Source organism: Erithacus rubecula (assembly GCF_903797595.1).
Source record: "Erithacus rubecula genome assembly, chromosome: 4".
NCBI lineage: Eukaryota > Metazoa > Chordata > Aves > Passeriformes > Muscicapidae > Erithacus > Erithacus rubecula.
The window spans coordinates 54,463,048-54,478,133 of NC_136686.1; the positions used below are offsets into that span (position 1 = coordinate 54,463,048).

The following is a 15,086-nucleotide window of genomic DNA, read 5'->3' on the forward strand; positions in this document are numbered from 1 at the left end:
CACCCACCCACCCACCGTCCTCCTGTGATCAGCACAAAGCTGCTGCAGCAGCCATCTCAGCAGTGTGTGTGGGTGAAATGAAGGAGAAACATTTTCCCACAATAAAGGAGCATGCAGAGATAGGCACAGCCAAAATCCAGAGCCCCATAATCATCCTGAACTCTCCTCTGCCTATACCTGTCTGTCCAATCTGCTGGATAAGGAGCAGCTGATGGGTTAAGCTTGGGAAGCACTGCAGAGGACAGGTATCCTGACAGGGCTTTGGAATAACAGGAAGGTCCTTCAGACAGGTTGAAATGTCTCACTGTTGTGATTTTTATCTCGTCAGAAAAATTGCATCATTTCTGTTTCTGCTTTCAGTAATTTATAATGGCTGTCCCAAAGCTTTCGAGGCTGGTATTTGGTGGCCACAGACCAAGTTTGGCCAGCCAGCTGCTGTGCCTTGTCCTAAAGGCTCAGTGGGTAAGTTCCCATGGTAAATAATTACCTACTTTATCTGCATGCCTCTTTCAAAAAAGAAAAAATGTGTACATAGGGAATAGCATTAATTCACTGGGTCTGGAGACTTCAGCATAGCTTATGCATATCATGAGCAGAGAAGTATAGCTAGCTGAAATCAAAGAGCTGTTCAAATACATCTGGAATACTAGCAATAAATAAATACAACAGTGCAGCAGATAAACATGTATAAAGCACAAAAATTCTCTATTTCCAAAAAAAAGCAGAGTCCAAATTTCTGGTTTTTATTTTCTATTTATCAAGCAATTCTTACACATCTAACTTTTAATTTCTAGTGACTTATAAGTGTTCTTTAGCTGTACAGTTCATCTGGGATACGATAAAAGTAGGAAAATTATATTCCTGATGACTACTTTACTCAGATTGCAGCCTACTAAAGCTAAGAGTTGCAACAAAACTCTCATTTTTCCACACAATATCTTTTCCATAAGTGAAACAGCTGAAAAACACTTTCTATAAAGCAGATGAACTGTGCTGTTTTGTACAACAAGCAAATGACAATCTACTTTTTCATATATGGCTCTGAAAACATGTATCAGATTTTTGAAAATAGAGTTCCCAATCTTTTCCAAAGTCTGTTCTATGGGAAATGAAAACTCTGTCTTGGTTCTGGACCTGGTAACTCTCTGCTCTGAATGCTCCTTAGGCTCAGGGAGTTATAAATAGTTATGTGACTGCTCCAAATATTTCTAGGGGGACACCACTGCTTATAGTTGTGCAGAGGATTTGTTGTCAATCGAGCTCCTATTCTAAAAATTTTAGGAGACAGATTTTTTTTTTCTTTTAGGTGAAGAACATTTTCATGATTAAACAGTAGAAAGTTGAATTAAAATGAGTTTTCTGCACTGTTCTTGTGGTTGTGTCTCTTCTAGGAAATAGACTAGCAGGCAATGTTGCTTATAGTAATTGCACTTTCTAAGTATTTTCTAATTTTACAGATCATTCAAAAAGTAAGCTTTATAATAAGAAGCTGAGGCTTAATTGTATTCACCTAATAATGAAAGAGAAATAATATAATTAGATATAGTAAAATAAATTATAGTTCTTATTTAGACATTGGTAATTAAATGGCTTAGACACATGCAGTATGTTATGTGCAAATTAACTAGCACAAATGTAAATCTTGAATTTGATTATTTGCAATTCGTGGTGAAAGATCCTCAGCCAAGAATTACATTTTTAAATTATTTGACAAATAGTACAAAATATAATAGGCTAAATTAAACAGTAGGCTGCTATCAGTCAGTTTAAAAGTGGCAGAAAGGCAATTTTGCATGTTGGCTGAAGTGTTTAGCACATGCAGCATGCAGATGTGTGGGCACGTGTTGATGTGAATACATTTGTCCAGTACAGAAATCTCAGCTGGGGTTGGTTTTCAGGAATACTTAGGAAGTGCAGAGTCTTTCTCTTTTTGGTATAAAGAAATGAATGAATTAATTTGAGAACAGACAGTGAGGCTGAGAGCAGTTGGGCAGAGCTTGGAGTTTGCCTGACTTTTCTCCAAAGCCTGAGGAAAATGATTCCTGAAGATTAGTATTCTAACTTTTCTCTCACAGGAACCCCCTGTTTGAAAACTGAAATACATGTGTAGCTTTGAGCAACTTGAAAATGTAGGAAATCTGAAAGTCTAGGATAGTTGAAATCTATGAATATTTGCCCTGCACAGTTCAGAACATTGTTTGCCAGTAATGCTTTTTTCCCTTCAGGAAATGCTGTTCGCCATTGTAATATTGAGAAGGGCTGGCTGCCTCCTGAGCTTTTCAACTGCACCACCAACACTTTTGTGGATCTAAAAATCATGGTAGGCTGGGTGTTTTCAGTTTTCCATTTATTGTGTAAATAATGATCAGTTTGGACTCCAGTCTGACATCCCTGCATTCGATCTTTTGACTTCATCATTGAACACCCTCATTTTCCATCAGGACTCTGGTGCTTCTCTGGCTCTCAGTTACATTTGCCATTGAGTTTTGTTGCCAAGCCTTTCTCAAGACAAACAAAATTTTGACCAAACAATTCCTTTGTGCCAAAAATCCCTAAATTGTGACTGTCTTTGTAACTAGAATGAAAACAAAGAAAGGATTGTTTCTTCCTTTTTATCTGATTCAGAATGAGAAGTTACACCACAATGAGACCAAGCTGGATGGAGACAAAACCATACGGATCGTGAGAGCCCTGCACAATGCCACCAAATATACACAAAGCTTGTATGGCAATGATGTGAGGACAGCTTACCAGATAATGATCCAGGTCCTCCAGTATGAGAGCCAGCAGCAAGGGTTTGACTTGGCAGCCACAAGGGATGTGGAATTCAATGAGGTAAGAGAAATACTGTATACTGTGCTGAGCCCTTACAGTTTCCCTTAAAAATTAGGTGGCAGTGGGTAATTAAATTTGTCTTTGACCAAGGTGAAGTGAATATTGTGTAATGCCTAATCTGTTCCACAAATAAGCCTTTCTTCTCAGATTAGAATGGGAAGCTGGTTATGCATGTGTCTATGCACACATATGTATGTGTAATACAAATATAATAGAGTGTGTTTTCTGAAAAATACCATCGTAGTAACAGCCAAGAGCAATATTCCCTATATGAAAGAAATCATTAAGTTAATATGTTTTTTCTGGCTGAAATAGTTTTGTGTACTATATTTATTTTTTTGTAAAACATGCCTAATATGATAATACTCATTTAAATGTGCAGTGAACTAAGTCCAAGCCAGTTACTGCCTCTGAAGGTTTCCTCTAATTCAGTTTAAGAACACTTGAGTCATGCATTGGTACACTGAAAGACATTCCATAGCATATTTCTGTTTTAAAGCATATACTAAAATGTGTGCCAGAGAGCTTCTGCTACTCAGAGCATTCATGAAAGACCCAGTTACTACCAAAGACCTGACCAGGGCTAGACAACAAGCTGTAGCACTCTCCCTGTCTGGTGAAATACGTAGTTGTGATGGAAAAATGTGAAATTTGAAGGTAGTTGGGAGTTTTCTGTGGTCTGGTAATGTGAAGGCAGGATGACCCATGTCAGGCTGGTAGAGCTTTCCTCAATCCGTGTGTACTGTTCTCCACTCTTGCCTATACTATTTCCAAGATCCTGACCATGGCACAACAGAGTCCAAGCTAAAACATCTGTTTGAATCTATGCTGGGAGAGCCCAGAGCTTGGGCACCAGCATGGGGAATGAATGACCCTCCATGGGCCAGGTCTGGCCCATGCTGGCCACTGCTGGCTCCCTTAGAAAGTGTGCTACAGCCACGTCACTGCTCACAGTACTTTGGGAGGACCATAGGTCAGGCAGGCTTTGGGATGAAATTGGAGAGCCTGAGCAAAGCCAAGGTGCACCAGGAGAGGATGTCACTGGAGAGTTAAGAGCAGGAAGAAATGCTGAGATAGAAAGGCTGAGAAAATTCTTTAGCATCTTGGGCTGTATAGTCAGCAGAGAGTAGAGACCTTCTGAAACATTTTATGTTTTTAGATGCACGTTTAGATTTTAAGAGATTCAGTTGTTTTCTTTCTTGTGGGCTGTGAAGCAGGCTGTTCCTGAAAAGGAACTTCATTTCTATCATGTTTTGTTAAGTAGAAATATGAACAATTATTTAAAAAAATTTGGAAACATGTTTTAATTTATTGTTCTCTGCACTTGGCACTGAAGTTCATACAGATGATGTTTCCAAGAACTCCCTAAATATTTTAGGATAGGTCAAGAACTTGAAAACTAATGAGTACAGCTCATGAATAAAAGGAGGTAACATCCTCGGCTGAGGAAGCACAAGGGGAAAAGGAATTTATTTTTTATAGTCCCACATAGAAGCCTGAAAAATAGATATAAAATATCATAAATGATGTTCACAAACATGGAGGAGGCCTGGTACCAAGTACAGCATGTGTCTCCTGCATTCCTGGGAGCTATGTTGTGCTTCTCACCCTAGGTAAAGATGGTCATATTGAAAGTCTCTTAGCTCAGATATGTTCTTGCAGCCTCAAACAATACAGACAGGATACACATAGCTCCTTCTAAATGAACCCTAAATATTTTTCTTGGCTATTTTAAAGCTCATGGTGATTAATTCCTACCACCATTTATGCCAATTTTACCTTACTTATGAATCAGGTTTTGTTACAACAACATATGTACACCAAGAATAAAAACTTCCTAGCATCTTTCTCATTTAAGCCATTTAGCACTCTCTTTTGGGGTCAATCCCCTTCCATTCAGCCTGAGGGTCCCTTTGCATATTTTTCTAAGGAAGGGCAGAAGAGTCAGGGTCTCAGAAAGAAATGCCTTTTTAATAGCGTTTGTAAGCAACATAAAAATGGGGAGACAATAACATGATTTAAGTTTCCTTATGTACTTTCAAGTTTGTCTATGCAAGTTAATGCTAACTCTTATCATTTTTCACCCTACAAGTTGTCTTTGTTATCTAGGAAATGAAGTAAAAGAAAAAATTAAAGAGAAAGTGGTATTTCTATCCATGGCTTTATTTTGTTTTTCAACAAAAAAGCATTCTTTTGATTTCTCTGGAGTTCTTCAGTGTACCTGCTAAGAGCTGTGCTTTTCATGTGTCTGATATCTCAGGAACAAAGAAAACATGGATAGGTTTTCCTCCTGCATTTTCTTGCTCTATTTCCTGCCATTAGGGGGAAGAAAGTAGGCAGTTCTCTTACAGCCTCCAGTTTTGCCTTAGTTTGCTCATAAAAAGTTTGGAGGGATTAGCTTTACATGACCAAAAAACCTCTGGATGAGTAACTGGTGTGCATATTTTTATATGGCTGCATAGAACATGCCTGCATTAAATATTTCATTATACACTCACCTGAGGTACTCAGGTCAATCATTTTCAGTACTTCTCACTTGAAACCCAGCTCTGCATTTGCTTAATAATTTAGGCTTGTACTTTATTTCTCAGAATATTATCAAAGTGGGTAGTGCTTTACTGGACCCTGGCAACAAGGAGCACTGGGAGCAAATCCAGAGAACAGAGGGTGGCACCGCTCACCTGCTCAGGCACTATGAGGAATATTTCAACAATGTGGCCCAGAACATGAAAAAAACCTACATGAGACCTTTTGTCATTGTTGCCACTAACATGAGTGAGTATCTGTGTTGAAAACTGACATTTTTTTGAGTCTTAAAAATGTGCTGTATAGAGATGCGAGCTATTTGTTTCTCAGTACCCACTGAGAAAAGTCATTGCATTAGTTTCAAATCCATTGAGCCTTGATCCATATCTTTCTGGACCATGCCACTGCTCCACGTGGCTTTTTGTTGCAGTCAGAGCAATGTAGAGATAGTAGGAAGAACTAAGTTTATAAATAAAGGTAATGAGATAAAAAAGTTTATAAAAGTTTATAAAGTTTATAAAAAAAGGTAATTGCTTTTGAGACCAAGTAATATAGTTGAATGTAGTAGATCTCATTTTTGGAGGAAACACACCAATGCCACCTGAAGAATTGCTGCAGTACAAAAAAAAAGTAACCCTACTATTAATTTGATTGCACATTATTAATCTTATTTGCATAGGTATGAACTGCCCACGGAGGTGGTTGAATTCCCAGCCCTGGAGATGGGCAAGAAACAACTGCATGTGGCATTTATTGCTGTGGTCTAGTTGACAGGGTAATGATCTGTCAAAGATTGGACTCAATGATCTTATTATCAAATGATTATGATCTTATCAAAAGTATTTTCCAACCTAGATGATTCTGTGATTACACCTCTGATTTTCACATGCTTTCCTAACCTGGAACCTATCCAGAAAGTCATCATCTGTGAAGATTCTTGCTGAAAGGTTTTTTCACAGAATCACCAATCCTTCAAGTACCACCCCAGTCTTGAAAAACCCATAATCAGAGCAAAATCCATGGTATCCAAAATATCCAGAATGAGTCTAAACTGAGAAGGAAACATCAGGCATCCCAAGACACCTTCCCCACCTGTCACAGGAAATTTCTCCTCTGACAAACAAATAGCAGCTCCTGCACTTTGGCTGTGATGTATTTCATAAACATCCCTGCAGTGCATATGCAGGTGAAGCACAGCAACCACAGCCTGGTTAGCTTGTTTCCCCATTCTCTCCCCTGCCCTCTCTATTTCATTTTCTTCCCAGCTACCAACAGTCTGAGCTGAGGGGGTGTTGGTGATAGTCCTGCTCTGAGTGGGAGGGGAGATGGGGCTGGCTGACCTTCAGAAACAAACAGCATTGCTATTTGGTTTTTCTTTCAGACGTGCTGTAAACTATATCAGCTGAAACTGTGTTTAGCTTTTCAAGTTGTTGATTTTATTTCAGATATGAAGACAAAAGTTTGTCTTATTTTCCCAACTATACCTGCTGTTATAATATGAATTGGCTACAAACCTTTTCCCATTAATGCTTTGTCCACAATCACAGGTGCAGAAAATCAAAGGCGTGAGGCAGTCAAGTTACAAAGGCTGTAGCATCCTGCATCACCAGGGCATAGATTATTGTTGAACTGAGCCAAACTGAAACACTTTGATTATTGTTTAATAAACCAAAGCAGAAATACTTCCTTATCATTCAGGACTATGAGAATCAAAATATTTTTATCTTCATTCTCAGTAAAAAAGTGTGCTCAGGATTTTAACCCAACTGAACTGAGATGAAAACAAACCCCAAAATTTCTTGCAGGTTGTAAATTATGACTTTTTTTCAACTAGTTCTTCTTGTGTAAGGAGGTGTAAGCTTGAAAGGGATGAGGCAACTGTGGCCTGAAAGAGGTCTGTTTTCTTTTGAGCAGTTTTTCCAGGTGAACATGGTGTTAATGTAGTTTCCTAATGGCTCATCTGGGAGTTTGTTAGAAACTAGGAAAGGTCTTAACTGGATATTTCTTCATACAGAAATTTGCAGAGGATCACACCTTTTGGTGTAGGGTTACCCCCAGGACATGTAAATTGGCACTCAGTAACTTGTCTTAAATGAGAAAGTTAAAGCCAACTCAACTACTTTTAAGTATTTGGGCAGTTAAACTCGCAGAGATGATGAGGTAAATTGGGGAGGAACTGCCAGTGGAGGACTAAGGAATAGTTCCAGATAAAATGCATGTTATTTTCTTTGGTCAGCTGACTTCACAATCCAGCAGATGTAGAACTATGTTTTTGAAGCAGTAGATTTAGTCTTCCTATTAAAAAGCAAGTCTAAAATTGGAACATGCTACACACACTGGAGCAAGCCATCAGCACATGGAGAAACTCTGAAGCAGGAGCATTCACTGAACAGCAGCCAGGGAAAAGCCTCTGTGAAACCACAGTCAGCTGCTGCTGGAGAAGCACCAGTGAAGTGATCTACCTCCAGATCACTGGTGAAAAATTTCTTCACTGAAACAATTCTCAGACATTGAAACGGGTTGCCCAGGGAAGTCACCATCCCTGGAGGTATTCAAGACAGGTAGATGTGGCCCTTGGGGTCATGGTTTAGTGCTGGGTTTGGAGGTGCTGACTTAACAGTTCAACTTCATCTTGGAGATCTTTTGCAACCTAAACAATTTTATGATTCTTTATTTCCAGTATTTGCAGTATGTTTTCATAGTATGAGATACTGCCATGTGATTTCCTTTCCACTGAACAATGAATGTATATTTTGATAAATGTAACATAATGCTGACACATAAACTTTTAGTTATCATATAAAGTGTTAACGGAAAAATTAAATTTTACTTTCTATTTTAGGGTTTAAATTTTTTATATTTGCATTGTGCAGTCATTTTAACCTTTCAATAATGTTTCACTGTGATGATGGGAAACTTTTATCCCCACCCAGTTATTGCTGTTGACATCTTTGACAAGTCTAATTTCACGGGAGCTAGAATACCAAGATTTCATGAGATTAAAGAAGATTACCCAAAAGATCTGGAGTCATCTGTTGTGTTCCCTGATACTTTATTCAGACCTTCAGAAAGGAAAGGTAAAACCCTTCTGCTGCTGTTTGGTGAGCAATTCTGGCCAGCTCCCAGGGAGTGTGATTGATCCTCAGGGAGCAGAGTGGTACTAGGGTGAGAGCAGGGCAGCCATCTGCACAAGTGAACGTTATTTGGGATGGAGCAGCTGTGCATTTTTCTGAGGCATTTTGCCTGCTGGCAGTGATGGAGGAATGGGGGGCTGTGGGACTGGCTCTACCTGTCTGTCAGGTCTCACTTGCAGTCCCTCAAAGCCCTGTCAAACAGGAGAAATGCTCTGCTTCTGTTCCCACCAGGATAGGATGGGATGGCTGCCCCAGCCCCACAGTCACCTTCTTCAGTCCCTGCAGAGAAGGAGGGAGTGGTGTGAGAGATGGAGAATCCAAATCTGGGAGCAGAGAGAGGTGTTATCAGAGCTAGCCAGTAATGAAAAAATCTTGAGCTGGGTGATAAGGGAGAGTACATGGAAAGTTCCTGTTTCCCAATGTCTCTGAAGTACCCCAAGGTTGCTGCAAAGCACCACGAGAATTTTTGAGCAAGGGGAAAGAGGGTAACTCAAAGTTTAATACATGTACCATGGCTGAATGTCTTCTGAATGGGGAAATAGTAACTCTTCTGAAAATAATACATAATAAGCTAATACAGCTTTATGACTTTTTGCTTAGAAACAGAGTATCTGCTTCTATGATTTGTATCTTTTCTGTAAGAAAAAAGGGAATGGAAATTTTAAGAAAATCTCCCAAAACTGGAAGCTCATTAAATAACACAATTAGCAGGGTGAAATCTTATGTGAGTAGTTGGTGTATTCGTTAATACTAGTTTTGCCATATATAAAGGTACAAGCAATTTAACAGCATGCATAATGTTCTCCTTAAGTTATACATGGAGTACTTATGGATCTTTTAGCTTAGAAATTGCTTATTTTATAGCTAGACTAAATGGCTTTTCACTGTTCAATGGTTATTTGATTATCAGTTATATAACTATGAATTGTGCTGTAATGTTATTAAAAATATCAAATATTACATTAGGAGCATGCTGAGTGCACTAAGCCTGGAGTTGTAACAACTCTAATATTACTGTATCTTGGCAAAACAAAATTATCAGTTTAAATGGTAGCTCTGAAGCTGTGTGCAAAGAATGTAATGTTTGTATTAATTCCATAGCAGTGCCTACAATGAAACCTTCAAATCAGAAAATACCCTCCAAGTTGAACAACAATGTGTTCAGCCCTGAGAGTGCTTTTGCAAAGAGAAAGAAGCGACACCCAGACATTGAGACATATCATACTGTTGCCATGGTCATTATATACCGATCCCTGGGACACCTCCTGCCTGAGAACTATGATCCTGACAGAAGGAGCTTGAGGTAAACTTCAGACCTGTTTGTGAATTGTTCAGATCCCTTCTTCTACTTTCTGAATGCATGGGGGCAACAGAGCTGCTTTTATACCAGCCAAATATCATCACTGCTGCTGTTCTCACCACAGCACTGTCTCATGTGCTCCTCTGGCACACTGGGGAAGACTAACTGTGCCAGAAGTGCCAGCAGTTTTTGGAAACACATCTGTATGGAAGGCCTGCCTCACTTTCTGAGCAGAAGCAACTGGAAATCTCCTATTTGCATTTTGTAGATCACTGTGCAGTTTTTCTCCTTGTGCAGATTGCCAAATCGCCCTATCATCAACACACCTGTAGTGAGCACAGCCATTCACAGTGATGGGGAGTTGCCTCCCAACCTGGTGGAAAAGCCCATCATAGTGGAGTATGCCATGCTGGAAACAGAGGAGAGAACAAAGCCTGTCTGTGTCTTCTGGAACCACTCCATCACGTATGTTTCCTGCTTGATTTAGGGCTGTGAGTGACAACTGTCTGAGTAGCAGAAAAGGCCTGTCTGGGAAGATAATTCTGGAGGAAACCCTTTCTTGGTCTGTCCTTTCAACTGACAGTTGATTTTTGGTGGAATAGAGCCATGTAGTCATTTCCCATCCATGTGAGAAAAATGAAAATAATTATCATAACTCCTCAAACAAAAGATTGGCTATGTGGTTTCTAAGAAACACAGTGCTGTCATGTCTTTCTGCAGGGTTTTCACACAGAAATAATAAATCTCACAATTTCCTTGTATTTGCTCTTGCTATTTGCCCATAGATGTATGCCTTGACAGGCATGGTCAGATTCCAGTGAATCAGACTGAATTCATGGCTTGTGTGAGATCTTTAAGTCAGGATTTTCAGGAGATGATTCAGCTCTTCCAGGGGCTTCCTGTTACACTCCAGTGACTATGGACAGAGTAGATAGCAAGCAGGCATGTCCCCTTGGTTCCTCAGCCAGGGCCAGTGCAAAAAATTACAAAACCAAATCTTCATTTTGATAGAAATGAGGACTGAGGTTTTGCAGATGAAATTAGGAGTAAAGATTATGAGTTTCTGACTCACAAATTTTTAAATCAAAATTCAATGCAAAGGCACTTGCACTGATAAGAAACTTAACTTTCATTTCATCAACTATTGTAGATTTGCTTTCATTTGTTTTAGTGAAAAATGGAGGGAGAGGAAATACCTTCTTTGGGCATGAGACCTTTTCAGTTTCTAGAAAGCAATTGTAATACAGAAGCAGAATATAAGGAGAGAGTATTTGACTCTCTAGGAGGGAAGTGTTAGGAAAAAGATGAAATGTTCTGAAAATTATTAATTTAGGTATTTTGTATTCAGTAAAGTTCAAGATAAAGACATATTTTTCTTGAAAATGAGAAAAATTACATAAGCTGGAAGTGTATATGCTGATTTTCATTGGTTTTATGGCATTGTGGAAGCAGCACAGTCCTGTTGGAGATATTTCAAGAGTGTCAATAAAACAAAAGAAAATGTTTTGAGAGGTAACCACATTTATATTATGCTTTCACAATATCATAACTATTACATATACATTGCAATTTCCAGCTACAAACCCAAGTACACAGAGAGGAGGACATGGTCTGCCCAGGAAAAAGGGCTGTTACTTGTTTCCTAACAACCCAAAAACTCTAATAAACCTATGGGAAAATCCATTAAAAGGCAATATCCTGTGCTGGAAATAAAACAGCAAACTAACCTAGGGAATGTGTGCCTCCTAATTAAAGGCTTCAGGAGATTATGTCGTTTAAAGAATCGAAGATGCAACAGAAATCTCTTATGTTCACATTAGTAAACTCTTCCATTTGCCCTCATGTGAAGTAGTGTTTTTGCTTGTATGCACTCTGTCAGTCTACTGATTGTGAGGGGATGGCAAGACCTTTTTCATAAATTTTTAAACATTGTATGAGCTTGAATAACTCATTAGCTCTAAAGTGATTCATCTGTTAGCTATTTGCTGGCAACTTCATTGGCATTGTTATCTGTGTTACATCTTCCTACAGCCACAATTGAAAAGCAGCTTTTACGTGGCATGTAATGAAAGGGCTTTTAGAAAGAGAGTACTTTTTGAGAGAAAGTGATATTAAAATTTAACAAGTATTTTATTGTTGAATGAAAAAATGGTCTTGTCATATGTAATTGAAAAATCTTTCAGTAACTGCAAGACTATTTTTATTACTCATTAACTTCAGAACAGAATAATTAATATTGATACAAAATAATTTCTGAAGTCACTGGAGTTAACCATAACTGCACAGGGAAGAATTTTAAGGCAGCAGTTCCTCCCCATTGTTAATATAAGGGATCTTCTGTTATGAAATATTATTTATTAGAGAAGGTTTTAACCTTTTCTTGTGTACTTTTCAGAGGAACTCTATAATGATATCATATTTTTGCTGAAACATATTTCACATGACTCAAACATTTGTCCCTCTGTGTTTCTGCTATTATTTACCTTGGTAACAGACATTTTGTTCAGTGCAATCACTTTCCCATATTGGGGGTCACTGACCCAGTGCGGTCACTGACCCAATAGCAAATTTTTAAATTTTTTATTTTTTTCAACTCAAAGCAGACTGTTACAAACCCACAAAATCTGGGCATCAAAGCTAGTTGTCTTATCAGAAACTACTTCAACTGAAGGCCTTTTTAATTTGCTGATACTCTTTCAGGCAGGTGACAGCTATAAATAATTTTGTCCTGGTACTTGCAGTCCTCTCTGGCTGTGCAGCACAAGCTGCCAAAGAGGGCAATGGAATGTGAGTGGAGATCAGAGGATGGCACTCAGAAATGCCTTTTTTCCCCACAGGATTGGTGGGACAGGTGCTTGGAGCTCCAGAGGGTGTGAGCTGTTTTCCAGAAACCAGAGCCACATCGCTTGCCAATGCAACCATATAACCAGCTTTGCTGTCCTGATGGACATTTCTAAACGAGAGGTGGGTGATGGCAGACTCATGATTTTTGGAGACTTTGGTTTTCAAGGGCTTTACTCAGAGCCTGAGCTTTGTGTGTGACTCAGGGCATTGTGAGCAGATCAATCCCAGTGTCAGGAGTGTGTTGCCCATGCCTGACAGCACCTGCCATTGGGTTTCATGAACCCAATGGTTTTTAAACAGCTTTTTACCTGGTTGGTGTATCCTCTGGGTGCTGCTCATGCAGCTCCCACACAGCTCATGCAGCACACTCACAATTGAACATGTTTTGCAACTAAAGAGGCGGCATCACCCCCTCCTGTTGGTCCCTAAGTAAATCTCTATATTGGCTCAGCAGTAATGAAAACACTGGCATTCTGAGTAGTAGATTTAATTGGAGGAAAAGCAGGGGAAAGCCCCAAGAGATCCTGTCAATCTGTGTTTCTGCAGAATGGGGAGGTGCTCCCTCTGAAGATTGTCACTTACACAACGGTGTCCATCTCGCTGGCGGCTTTGCTGATCACCTTCATTTTGCTGGTCCTGATCCGCACACTACGTTCCAACTTGCACAGTATCCACAAAAACCTGGTGGCTGCCCTGTTCTTTTCTGAGCTTGTCTTTCTTATTGGAATCAACCAGACTGAAAACCCGGTAAGACTTACTCTGTGTTCATTGCTAGAGTTGTTCTCAAGTTTAAATCAGGGGGTTCATGTTGCAGCTTTTACCTTTTCCCATCTGTTTCACTTTCTCCTCTTTTGGCTTCTTTTTGGCTTCTAAAACTTACTTGAAAAACATCAGATTTTTATTATATTAATGTGTGGTCTATATCATTAATAGCAATGGCAGGCAATAGGACTATATCTTATTTTCAGAGAATATATGGCAGCAGCCCTGTTGAAGGTTTATCCCAGGAACTGAACCTTGCATATTGATTTCTTCCTTCCTTTCCATCAGTGTGTTTTCTGTCTTGTTTTGTCTGTTAAGTAGAATGCTTTCCAGTTTCTCCTGCAGCAGGTACCTCCCAAGCCCAAATGGCTCCTGGTGCTGACTCAGGTTGTCAGTGATGTGGTGCTGGTCAGGTGCTGATATGCATGTTGTACACCCACTGGCCATTCTGGAAAAGCCACTTGCCAGGCATGGGACAGCTTGCTACCTCCAAGACTCAGTAGGAGACCTGTCAGTTTGTTTTGCACCTTCCAGACACAGTGATTGTTGGCTTCAGCCCATCATACCTGTTGACAAAGTGCAAGGATCTCCAGCATTGTGCATGTCAAGAAATGCAGGTTATGAATAGACTGAGTATGAGATAGATATAAACTACAAATCAAGTGTGTGTGTTCTGTACTTAAGACCTCACTGCTCCCTTAACCATGTGGCATAATCTGTAGTCTTGCTGCTGTTTCTTAGTAGCAGCCATCCCAAAAGCCATGGCTGCCATTCAGACAGGTAAGAGACAGACAAGGGCTCCAGCACTGCCAGGCTGCACAGGCACCTGTGCCAAACATGTTGGACACAGATGGGGGATGACATACAATAAAAAAGTATGTCCTTAACAGATAGGAAAAATATTCAAATATTATTTTAGGGATTATCTGAACACTGTGAAGAAATTTGAATGAAAAATGGATTTTAGAAATCCATTACTTTACATGTTGCAATCTATTTTTTGAGAGGCAAGTACAGTGTTGAGATCAAAATGAAACAATAACAACAACAATCATGCTGATTTCACATTGTCCAAGCAGCAGAAATAGGAGAATATGCCTACACTCCATGAATATCATCACCATCATGGCAGTGACCCTGTGGTGCCTAAACACACAGTCTCATTTGCTGTATAACTTAATCCTACACCACCACTCTGGCTTCTAATATCCACTTGAGCTATAACATGCATTTAAAAAAGTATCTGACCTTGACTAATTTCAGCTTCCAGTAACTGAGTCCTGACAAGAACTTTACCTAGTAATTTTGAGAGACCTCTCTTATGAAAATTGTCTTGCCAAGAAACCTCCTATAGTATTATACCTCTAATAGTATTTCTTTTGGAAAACTGTATAAAACTAAGCTGCTGAAATTATTCAATTTCTAAGATTCAGGTTAGTCTGTTAGGCTTTTTTGTGGGCTTCTTCTCACACTTTACCTTTTGAAAAATTGTGAATGCCTAACTGGATAAAGCTTTCCAGCTGGTTGCATCACTTCCAATCCCATATGCCAATATTCCCCTTTATCAGGAATTCAGGTCCTTTATCTGCTGCAATGGTGAGATCATCTGCAGTGACCTGCCCTCTGGGATATGGTCTCATGTCATGTGTGAACTTGTGTTGTCTTTGTTTCATTATATAAATGTT

At 39.4% G+C, this 15,086-nt stretch overlaps 1 protein-coding gene across 7 annotated transcripts in view; it reads left to right on the top strand.

Annotated features, from left to right (window-relative positions):
* The window catches only part of CELSR1 (cadherin EGF LAG seven-pass G-type receptor 1), a 161,566-nt gene that overhangs the window by 126,749 nt on the left and 19,731 nt on the right, over window positions 1-15,086 (top strand). For 6 of the 7 annotated variants that reach the window (XR_013774130.1, XM_079304738.1, XM_079304733.1 and 3 more), the window contains exons 16-24: window positions 361-462; window positions 2,226-2,320; window positions 2,626-2,835; window positions 5,427-5,610; window positions 8,295-8,438; window positions 9,597-9,798; window positions 10,093-10,260; window positions 12,633-12,759; window positions 13,186-13,386. Coding sequence is in view for 6 of the 7 variants with exons in the window: in XM_079304738.1 (XP_079160864.1) it covers window positions 361-462; window positions 2,226-2,320; window positions 2,626-2,835; window positions 5,427-5,610; window positions 8,295-8,438; window positions 9,597-9,798; window positions 10,093-10,260; window positions 12,633-12,759; window positions 13,186-13,386 (1,433 nt within the window). In the remaining variant the exon portion in view is untranslated. The remainder of the gene's footprint in view (window positions 1-360; window positions 463-2,225; window positions 2,321-2,625; window positions 2,836-5,426; window positions 5,611-8,294; window positions 8,439-9,596; window positions 9,799-10,092; window positions 10,261-12,632; window positions 12,760-13,185; window positions 13,387-15,086) is intronic. The other variant, XM_079304734.1, reaches the window with a different exon arrangement.